The sequence below is a fragment of the Sapajus apella genome, unplaced genomic scaffold (assembly GCF_009761245.1).
Source record: "Sapajus apella isolate SASKATOON/1434 unplaced genomic scaffold, GSC_monkey_1.0 scaffold175, whole genome shotgun sequence".
Lineage (NCBI taxonomy): Eukaryota > Metazoa > Chordata > Mammalia > Primates > Cebidae > Sapajus > Sapajus apella.
Window position 1 is genome coordinate 1,330,616 of NW_022437115.1, and position 11,011 is coordinate 1,341,626.

Below are 11,011 nucleotides of genomic sequence, written 5' to 3' on the forward strand. Positions count from 1 at the left end.
GGAAAAGACAGCTGGGCTCGGTGGGCCATGCCACCTATAAGCGGAGACAGGTGAGGCCCTGAACGTCCAGGACCATCTGTATATATTGGGTATAGGTTAGGAGGCAGGGTAGTGAGTGAGGTCATCTTAAGAACAGTGATAGGGTCAAGACAATCACACGTGCAATAAGCAAAGGGTCCACCCCCATTAGGTCACCGAGGCAAGGAGGTGGGCCATGCACAGTGAAGAGGGTGCAGTGTGCAACATTTCCTATATAGGGGCAGGCTACTTCTAAGGAATTTTATAGGAGGATGCTTTTGAGTCAACACAGTAGCTAAAGAGACGGCAGGGTCTACAGCCACCTGCTGGCAGCTTCCAGTGATTTCTATAGGAGGAGGATCTGAGTCAGCACAGTAGCTAGATGTAGGGCTGAAGGCCCCACAGCGTTGTGGGGTGTCCATTATCCTGTGCTGAGGCGCAGGATCCCAGAAATAGACAGGACACAGAAGTACAAGGAAAATACAGCTGCGCTCAGGGGGGGGCACGCCACCTATGAGCAGAGTCAGGCGAGGCCCCGAATGTCCAGAGTCATGAGTATTTATTGTGTATAGGTTAGGGGACAGGGCAGTGAGTGAAATCATCTTTAAGGACAGTGATAGGGTCATGAGCAATAAAACAAGGGGTCCAACCCCATTAGGCACCTAGGCCAGGAGGTGGACAGTGCACAGCAAGGGGCCTGTTCCCATGAAGGCAAGGGCCATGTGCAGTAAGGGGTCCACCCCCATTAGGTCACTGAGGCTCGAAGGTGGGCCATGCGCAGTGAAGCGGGTGCAGTGTGCAATACGTCTATCTATAGGAAACTATTTCTAAGATTTATGGGGGGAGATGCTTTAAGTCACACAGTAGTGACAGAACTGTCAGGGTTACCGCCACCTTCTGGCAGCTTTCAATTAGTTCTATGGGAAGATGCTTTTTGAGCAGCACAGTAGCAAGAGCTGATAAAGTTCACAGTCACCAAGGTGGATTGCCGGTCTGAGGGCAGCCTTCCACAAGAACTGGAGCAAGGTCCTACAACTCCTTTATCAGGAGGAGTGGCTCTTGCCCTAAGCCTGCCATAGGGCGGGTATCTTTTCGATACTGAACGCTGCCGCCTGGACCATGGATTCTTGTCCTGGTATAACCGTTTTTCCTTTAAATCATGCTCTGCGCTGTGTCTGCTCTAGGCATTCCTCTGACTATAAGCTGCTTATTCCTTAATTTGTGCTCTGTACTGTGTCCACTCTAGGCATTCCTCCGATTATGAACTAAGATATAATTATAGGTGTATATGTAGGGAAATATTCTTTAGGCACTCAAACTATCAACTATTATATGATTATATATAGAGGATTATATAAAGGGATCCTTCAAGCCCTAATTCTATAAACAAACATATGATTGTATAAAGGATTATTTAAAAGGAAATAGCTGAGTAGTAACACTATAAAGTGAGATATTCCTCAAGCCCTAACTGTGCCAGGGTTCTGCTTAGCTCTCATTCCTCGGTGCCTATATGGGGGGTTATCCACACTAGAGAGTTGACAAGTTATAGTCACCAAGGCAGGATTATACCGGAGGGGATTTAAGCCCTCAGACACTCATGGGATTGCTGATCTGAGGGCAGCCTTCCACAAGAACTGGAGTAAGGTCCTACAACTCCTTTATCAGGAGGAGTGGCTCTTGCCCCAAGCCTGCCATACAGCGAGTATCTTTACAATACTGAATGCTGCCGCCTGGGCCATGGATTCTTGTCCTGGTGTAACTGTTTTTCCCTTAAATCATGCTCTGCACCATGTCTGCTCTAGATGTTCCTCTGACCATAAGCAAGATATGCTTATATATGTATAGCTGTTTTTCCCTTCATTCATGCTCTGTACCGTGTCTGCTCCAGACATTCCTCCAACTATAAACTAAGATATAATTTTATATATATATGGAAATAACTGAGTGGTAAGATATTCTTCAGGCACTAATTCTATAAACTAATATATGATTATATATAAAGGATTATATAAAAGGAAATAACTGAGTAGTAACACTATAAACTGAGATATTCTTCAGGCACTAATTGTGCTGGGAATCTTCTTAGCTCTCCTTCCTGGGTACCTAGATGGGGGTTTACTCACAAGAAGGAGCAGGAACTAGAGAAATATGAGGCAACACTTAAGTGGCAGTTGTGACAAGCACTACTGCAAGCTCCATATGCCTAACCACAGTAATCCTCACCCTCCCTTGCCACAGGAACCATGAAGACCCTTTTACAGGAGGACTGCAGGCACAGACAGGTTGAAGGATGTACCCAGGATGACCGAGGTGGAAAGTGGCAAACCCAGCATTTTGGCTCCAGAGATGGTTCTTAGCTGTGCTTCACTCAACCAGCAGGTTATGAAAAATAACCAATTAGAAATCTTAGGAATGGGCTGAGGGAAGTGTTAGTCATCCCAACACTTTGGGAAGAGGCCGAGCTGGGAGAATCACAAGGTCAGGAGTTGGGAGACTAGCCTGACCAACATGGAGAAACCCTGTCTCTACTTAAAAATACAAAAATTAGCCGGGCGTGGTGGTGCATGCCTGTAATCCCAGCTACTCAGGAGGATGAGGCAGCAGAATCACTTGAACCTGGGAGGCAGAGGTTGCAGTGAGCCGAGATCGGGCCGCTGCACTACAGCCTGGGCAAGAAGAGCAAAACATCTCAAAAAAAAAAAAAAAAATCCTAGGAATAAAAAGTAATTGAGGCCGGGCGCGGTGGCTCAAGCCTGTAATCCCAGCACTTTGGGAGGCCGAGGCGGGTGGATCCCGAGGTCAAGAGATCGAGACCGTCCTGGTCAACATGGTGAAACCCCGTCTCTACTAAAACTACGAAAAATTAGCTGGGCTTGGTGGTGCGTGCCTGTAATCCCAGCTACTCAGGAGGCTGAGGCAGGAGAATTGCCTGAACCCAGGAGGCGGAGATTGCGGTGAGCCGAGATCGCGCCATTGCACTCCAGCCTGGGTAACAAGAGTGAAACTCCGTCTCAAAAAAAAAAAAAAGTAATTGAGACAAAAATCCCAATACAGATTGGCTGAAAAGTAACCACCACCAAGCTGAGGAAATCTCCGCAGGGTGTAACCGCAAAATGTACCGGTGAGAAATGGGGAAGGGGCGTGGCCATGGAATAGGGACCAGCTCTGGAGCCTGCACGGTAAATCTCACAGCAGTCCCAGGAACAGAAGCTGTCGAGAAGAGGACATGGAATAATGACTGCTCCCCTCAACACCGAGAGGGGAAAAGCAAACCATCAAGGACCAAGCACGATCAATGACAAAAAATTCTTGTCTAGATAAGGATTTACAGAAGAGAACCCTAAAGATCATTACCAAGAAGAAAAGATGACTTATAAACAATGCAAATGGTACCAACAGCATTACCATCGCTCATCAGCGTTACAGAGTGCTAGGACATTAAGGGTGAAATTATCGGGGACGGACACCTGAAATCCCAGCACTTTGGGGGGCTGAGGTGGGAAGATCACTTGATCTCAGGAGTTCAAGACCAGCCTAAGCAATATAAGGAGACTCCATTTCTACAAAATACTTTAAAATTAGCTGGGCATGATGGCACATGCCTGTGGTTCCAGCCACTCAGGAGGCTGAGCAGGGAGAGTCACATGAGCCCAGAAGGTAGATGTCGCAGCCTGCTAGAGGTTGAAGTGAGCCAAGATTTTGTTTTTGTTTTTCCCTCAACAAACAAAAAATAGGCCAGAGGCTGTGGCTCACATCTATAATCCTAGAACTTTAGGAGACCAAGATGGGCAGATCACTTGAGGTCTGAAGTTTGAGACCAGCCTGGCCAATATGACAAAACCCTGTCTCTACTAAAAATATAAAAATTAACTGGGTATGGTGGCAGTTGCCTGTACTCCCAGCTACTCCAGAGACTGAGGTAGCACAACTGCTTGAACCTGGGAGGCGGAGGTTGTAGCGAGTGGAGATTGTGCCACTGCACTCCAGCTTGGACAACAGAGTGAACCTCCTTCTCAAAAAAAAAAGAAAAGAAAAAGAAAATGCAAGGGGTCTCCCCAGAAAACCAGACCAGTGTGACATGTGGTGGTGGGGACCTATGGACCTGGGGCCCCCAGAGCCTGGGGGTCAGCTTGGCCTCTATCTTCCTGTCCCCTCCTGTGGGCCCTGGTGCCTCTCAGATCCCAATCCCTGGCACCAGAAGGGCAGGGGTAGAAATGATTCCAGGAGTGCCCAAGTCACAGTCAACTCAGTTACAGTCTTTATTGTAAAGAAGTTGCAGTCAGAACACGGGACACTGAAAATACACCATCTCTGGTCTTTCAGGAGAGGGAGAGAGAGAGAGAGAGCGCGATATATACAAAAATTGTAAACATTTCACTTAAATATCCACACAGAATTGGTCTAGGCTACAATGTAACAAGGTCGTCACTCAACTGCAACTCCAGAAGGAGGTGTCTGTCTGTTTCATGAAACGTGGCAACCTTGTTTGCTGTCGACTTAATATGAAAAGCCAGCTTTGAGCAACGCATGAGTAGGCAGCTATGCAGAGGGACTCCAACCTGGGACTGGGCCAGGAAGCGGGGTGCAGGTGGAGAGGCAGGGACTGGGCCAGGAAGCCAAGGTAAAGAGAACCGCAGGGGCCGTCTCCTGGGGCGCAGTGGCCAGCTGGAGCCTCTGGGCCTCTCTCCTGCTGAGGGGCCTGTCTTGCCTGGCACCCAGGTGTCCTTCACCTCCCCTGACAAGTCTTACTGAAGGGTCTAGACAGGACTGGTGCCCAGGCCTGCAGCTACCTTGTGCCTTCCTAGCCAGAACCACCCACACCTGGGCAGGGGCCAGGGCCACAAACAGAGGAGCGGCTTGTGGGGCACTAGGAGGTGAAACCCAAAGACAGGACCACGATCACAACACTGACAGGGCCGGGCTGTTCTATGAGCCTGTGAGAGAGAGTGGAGAGCTGCTCCGGACAGGACGCACCACCATGACAATAGCAAGACAGTCACTACCCACAGGGACATGGGATGGGAACAGTGGCAAGAAGCCCCAGCCTCGGGGCGAGGGTGGTGTCTTTGCCCTGCACCTACTTTGTCCTGGGCAGCGCCTGCACCTGATCGTAGAGGGCAGCTGGACCTCTGACCCCAGAGTGGGCAGGTGAGCCGCAGGGTGGCTGGCCCAAGAGGGGAATGCTCCCCCAGGCCAGTCCATTCGAGGCTTGGGACACACGTCCTGGATGGTGCTATCCCCTTCTCAGGACCTCAGGCATGGGGCCAGGTGCTGAGGGACTGGGGGAACTCGGCAGGGGACAGCCCAGGCACTCGAGGGGCCACCCCCTCTTGGCCCCGAATGGCCCAAAGGCGCTACCCACTCTGTCCCTGGCGCTGAGCTGGAAGGACCCAAGGGAGGTCCCGGAGACCTTGAGGCCAGCGTTGGTGGGGTGGCCTTGGAGCCCTGGTCTGTGCCTGCCAGCCACTAGTAGGCGGGCACCTGATACCCTTTGGGGCTGGTATCCAGGGTCTCGGTGAAGGGCGGGCTCTGGTAGGTCTCGGTGCCCTCCACTCCACTGCCCACCGGATAGCCGGGATAGGCATGGCCCGCCCCGGCGCTCAGCTGTTCGGTGGCGAAGAGCGACATGTCGGTGCCCAGGCGGAACCGCTGCAAGGCCTTCACCGTGAGCGCCACCTGCGCGGGGGCGGGGTCAGCCAGGGTCAGCAGGGATCAGTCGAGCGCCCCGCCCCTTCGCCCCGTCCTCCCAGGCCCCGCACTCACCCAGCTGAGGATGGAAAAGAAGCTGAAGGCGATGGCGGCCCGCGCCGCGTCCCCCGCCTGCGTTGTGGCCGGCCCGGGCGCCGTGCGCTGCCACTGATTTGTGAGGAAGCAGAAACCCACAAACCACAGGAAGGACCAGAGTCCTGCGGACGGCGCGGGGGGTCAAGGCGGCGCTCCACAAGGGGCCCACGGCGGCCTCCCCCGGAAGAGGAGGGGTCGGCGGGCACGCGGCTGGAGGCTCCTCGCCGGGGCTCGCCACGTAGCGCAAGACCCCGCCTCCCTCCCCTCCGCTGACCCCGCCTCCCTCCCCTCCGCTGACCCCGCCCTCCCTGGAGCGCCAGCAGCGTTCCGCGCCCAGGCCCCGCCCAGACACCGCCCCGCCCACCTAGGAAGTCCCTCGGCCCTCCCCGTCCAGACTCCGCCCCCTTCCCGCCCACCCGGGAGGCTCATTGCCGCTCCCTGCATTAGGCCCCGCCTCAGCCCCTGCCTCTCACCTCGGCCCCGCCCACCAGAAGCTCCAGGGGCGCTTGCCACCCAGGCCCTGCCCCCTCCCCGCCCACCCGGGAGGCCCACGGGCTCTCGCCGTCTCAGGCCACGCCAACCTAGAAACTCCAGCGGCCCGTCCCGCCCAGGCCCCGCCCACCCGGAAGGCCCATTGAAGCTCGCCGCCTCAGGCCCCGCCCCAGCCCCCGGCTCCTAGTTTCTGCCTTGCCCACCTGAGAAGCCCAGGTCTAGCAGCACCGCGCGCCGGCGGTCGCGGACGCTGCTGATCTGCTGGAAGCGCAAGTCGAGCAGCAGGAAGGCGGCGCAGGCGAGGAAGGCTCCGAGGCCCAGCGCGACGCCGAAGCGGCAGGCGCCCGCGTTCCCGTTGAACACGCAGCGCAGCTCCGGGCCGCTGTCGGTGTTCACGTAGCCCTCGTTGACGATGGGCCCGAAGACGGCGATGGAGAACACCTGCGGGCGGCGCGGTGCTCAGGGCCCTGCGGCGACCCGACCTCTGCGTCGCCCACCGGGAGCGCCCACGCCCCCGGGCCTGTTCCTGCGTTCTAGGCCGGTATCTGGTTGGGGGGCGTGGTCACCTCTTCCTTTCCCAAACTCTAGCGTATTTAGTAATTGTTGACAACACGGACCGTTTAGTGAGCATATACAGTGCCCAGGCATTGTCCTAAACCGTCACTTTACATGCGTTCCCTCACCGAATCATCAGAAAGTCCTCATGGGATCTCCATTGTTCTTACCCTTTTTATAAATGGGGACATAGGGGCTCCAAAGGGGAAGTGTCCGGGAATGCAAGGGTGACAAAAGCCGGGGCTGATTCAAGCCAGGTACCCTGCATCGCATGGGCCCCTGATGTCCCGTCAGAGCCCACCCAAGAGTGTGGGAAGAGGAGCCTTCACCTGGGCCCATGATTCCCAGGCTGGCGCCGGCAGGGCGAAGTGGAGGTAGGAGTGGAGCGGGCAGAGCGGGGCGGGAGGAGGGCATGGGGGCAGCGGGGCTGTTGCTCCCTGCGCGGTTGGGAGCTGTCTGGCCTGTTTCTAGCATGCAAATAGGGTGACGGGCAAAACTCCTGGAGTTCTGGGACAGAGACGTCCACCCAGCTTTCTGCACGTGGTGGGCACCTGAGGCATGACGGCCCCCACGTGACTGATTATTAATATCGCCCCTAAGTGTTTGGGCTGAAAGGATGACACCATTGACCTCTGGGATACAGTCAAACCTCAGTGCCTCCTGCCCACCAGTTCCGGGAGGCAGGCAGTGGAGGGGGTGGGGAACGCAGTCATTTTAACCAGCGCTGTACGGGGCAGCCCTGTGTCTCCAAGAAAAGACTTCCAGCCTCAACCTCATCCCTCATCCCTTCGATCTTTTCCCGCTCCAGCTCCGAGAGACCAAGGCGAGGGGGAAGCCAGGACATGCACTTGCCGCCCAGGAGTGGGCCACAAGTCGGGACATGAGCTCATACTGGAACGCAGCGCCCTGCCTCCTGGTCTGGTCAGAGCCACTCCGAAGGGGAGACCAAAGCCCCCTGCCTCACCTTGGGCACCGCCCTCTTCCAAGATAGGCGCCGAGGTCACCACCTGGACAAAACCCAGAGCTCCGCCACCCACTTGCCACCTCCCCTGCCACCTCCCCTGCCAGAGGGCAGGAAGGAGCAGCGGGGCCCTCCCAGAGACACCCCAGTGGGCTAGGCTGCCCCAAACCTGCCTCCCACACCACCGCCGACAGGAAGCCCTCCCAGCCCAAACCTCTCCTCCCTCAACTCACAGCTGGACCTGGGGACCAGGGGACAGGCTCCCTGCCAAGGAGCCGGGAGGGTATGTGTGCAGGGGAAAGGGGAGGCGCTGCCCGATCTCTCTCGGTTCCCGTAGCCCCCTCGTTCTGCCCCTCGGTGAATCCCGTCCCCACCCGGAGCCTGCTTCCAGGTCACGAAAACAGGAAAAACGGAGTAAGGGCTGCGGAAAGGGACTGGAATTAGACCCGGGGAGGAGGCAGGGGTAGGGGCCACCGGCGGTGACCTCTCAAGGTCCCTCTCTGTCGCCGCCGGCCCCTCCCCCCGCCCGCAGGTGGGCGCGCCCTGCCCGGTGACGTCACCCCAACCTGAGGCCGGCGGGGGAGGGGCCGGCAAGGATAAGAGTGAGGTTGGGGGGCGAGAAGCAGGGGTCAGGGGGCGGGTGGAGGCATGAGGGTCGCGAGGCAGAGGCGGGAGCGGGGGCCCGCGCAGGGGCCACTCACCCAGGACGCGACCCGGAGCAGGGTCTGGGGCCGCCGCGCAAAGCTCACGGGGTCCAGGGCGGCCCCTGCGCGGCCCGCGCCGAAGGAGGCGCCCTCCATGGCCGGCCCGGGCGGGATGCGCGCCCCCGGCGCTCTCTGTCCGCCTGTCCGTCCGTCCAGCCCCACCCGAGGCCGCTGCCGCTGATGCTGATGCTGATGCTACCGACGCTGCAGCCGTCACCGCCTCCCGGGAGCGCGCGCCGGCCGCGACGGGGGCGCGCGTGACGGGGCGGGGCCGAGCCCGCGCCCCTCACTGGGTCCACGCGCGCGGGGCCAGGGCCCTCTTCTCCCTCCGCCGCGCCCACCTCCCATCCCCCACCCTCACCTGCCTGCCCCGATCTTGAGATCGAGACCATCCTCAGGAACCTGCCAGCCAGGTCCCCGGGGTAAGGGGGCAAGGGCGCTGGGCGCAGACTTCGCCATAGCCGGGAGGACAGACAGGAGAAGGAAACCGCTCCTCTGCGAAGGGCCCTTGGGTGAGGAAATGAAGGAGTAGGAGGTCCACGGGCTCCAGCATCTTCCCCCAACCCTCGGGAGGGGACTGGCTCCCTGACCCTGGTCCCAGGAAGACCAGATGGGCAACTGGGGTCTTTCCCATGCCCCCCCCCCCAGTGCTCTAGCTGGTCCTGCAGCAGGTTCTAGCCTCGGGCTGGGAGAGTCTGGTGGGAAGAAAGGCCTCCACCTCAGGAGCACCTGTTGAGGGAGGAGGAGGGCCACCGTGGCCAGCGCCGATGAGAGTGTTGGTTTTGGTGTCCCTGCTTCTTGCCCTTGGCCAGGTGCTGGCGCTCCCAATGCCCTTCCTACTCCTGGGTCTCCCTAGCGCACTTGCAGCACCTACTCTGAGATCGAGGGCAGGGAGAGGTGTCAGAGACCAGCAGTTGGGTGAGGCTGGTGCCTGGCTGCCCTGTGCCCTGCTGGGTCCCCTCCAGACCCCAGCCCTGGGTGCAACACATCCCTCCCCTCATGTTCCTGCCGGGCTGGAAGTTCAGATGACTCCTAGGTTTCTGTCTAGAGCATTGAGACGTCTCCACCGACTGAGCATTTACAACACCAAGAGTGTCACCTGTAGAGGCAGAGTGTGTTACCACCCTGTTCTTTAGACAGGTAAATAACCCAGCTGCCTGCTACAACCACCTGGTGTACAGACGGTGCTGCCTTGCCCAGCTCCCCTGGAGCCCATTGGTTCTGGTCTGGAGCTCTTTCTTCAGTCTAGCTGGGCACAGTTGGGCGGAGCAGGTGTTGCCAGAGGCGCCACTCACTGGATTTCAAATCCATCATACTGTGTGTCTGATCCCGATCCGTCTCACCCATTGGCCCCAGGCCTCCCCTCTGTCATTCATTTTCCTCTTTTACTTCATCACTTACGTCAGCACCCAGACATGCTACATTTTCTCCTGAAAAGCCAAACACTATTGACCTCACCTCCCCTCCAGCTGCCCGCGGTTACTGCTCCGTTGAGCAGCAAGCTTGAGTTTTCTATCTTCTGTCTGCACCACCCCTCCTCTCTGTCCCTCTGAGACCCGGCAGAATCAGCTCCCACAGCCACCTAAACTCAAGGTTGCCACTGATCTCTCCATGCCAATCTCAAGGGCAAGTCTGATGCTGCTGTCAGCTCAATTTTTTTTTTTTAGACAGAGTTGCACTATCGCCGAGGCTGGAGTGCAGTGGGTCAATCTTAGCTCGCTGCACAACCTTTGCCTCAGAGGCTCAAGTGATGCTTCTGCCTCAGCCTCTGGAGTAGTTGGGATTACAGGCATGCCACCATGCCTGGCTAATTTTTAAAATATTTTTAGTTTTGGTTTTGCCAGGCTGTGCTCTAACTCCTGACCTTAAGTGATCTGCCCACCTTGGCTTCCCAAAGTGTTGGGATTACAGATGTGAGCCACTGCACCCCACCTGGGGATCCTCCTCCCTCCTGGTGCTCCTCCTTCCTCATGGGCCCCTCCTCTGTGACCTGTGAGCCTTAGGAGCCCAGGGCTTGATTCTGGTGGCGAGGGGAGAAGGTCTCTCCTTCCTCTGTGTTGGCTCTTTTGGTCTGTGTGTCAATAGCTCTGGAACACTAGCTTGAGCTAGAACCTTTCCTCGAACTTCAGTTCCACTGGCCTGGATGCCCTCAACAGCCTCTGAGTCAAAGTGAAGAGTTTTATTTGGGAGTGAAACTTTAAGAAAGACAGGGAAGGCCGGGCGCAGTGGCTCAAGCCTGTAATCCCAGCACTTTGGGAGGCCGAGGCGGGTGGATCACGAGGTCAAGAGATCGAGACCATCCTGGTCAACATGGTGAAACCCTGTCTCTACTAAAAATACAAAAAATTAGCTGGGCATGGTGACGCGTGCCTGTAATCCCAGCGACTCAGGAGGCTGAGGCAGGAGATTTGCCTGAACCCAGGAGGCGGAGGTTGCGGTGAGCCGAGATCACGCCATTGCACTCCAGCCTGGGTAACAAGAGCAAAACTCCGTC

General features: G+C 57.0%; 1 protein-coding gene across 1 annotated transcript; it reads right to left on the reverse strand.

Moving 5' to 3' along the window:
* Window positions 1-4,256: 4,256 nt before the first annotated feature.
* On the reverse strand, window positions 4,257-8,760 carry SYNGR3 (synaptogyrin 3). Its single transcript, XM_032268222.1, has 4 exons — window positions 8,515-8,760; window positions 6,501-6,738; window positions 5,785-5,927; window positions 4,257-5,697 (listed from the first exon to the last, which is right to left on the reverse strand). Exons 1-4 carry the CDS (start codon window positions 8,611-8,613, stop codon window positions 5,488-5,490), a joined length of 690 nt encoding a protein of 229 aa, XP_032124113.1. The 5' UTR covers window positions 8,614-8,760; the 3' UTR covers window positions 4,257-5,487.
* Window positions 8,761-11,011: the final 2,251 nt, after the last annotated feature.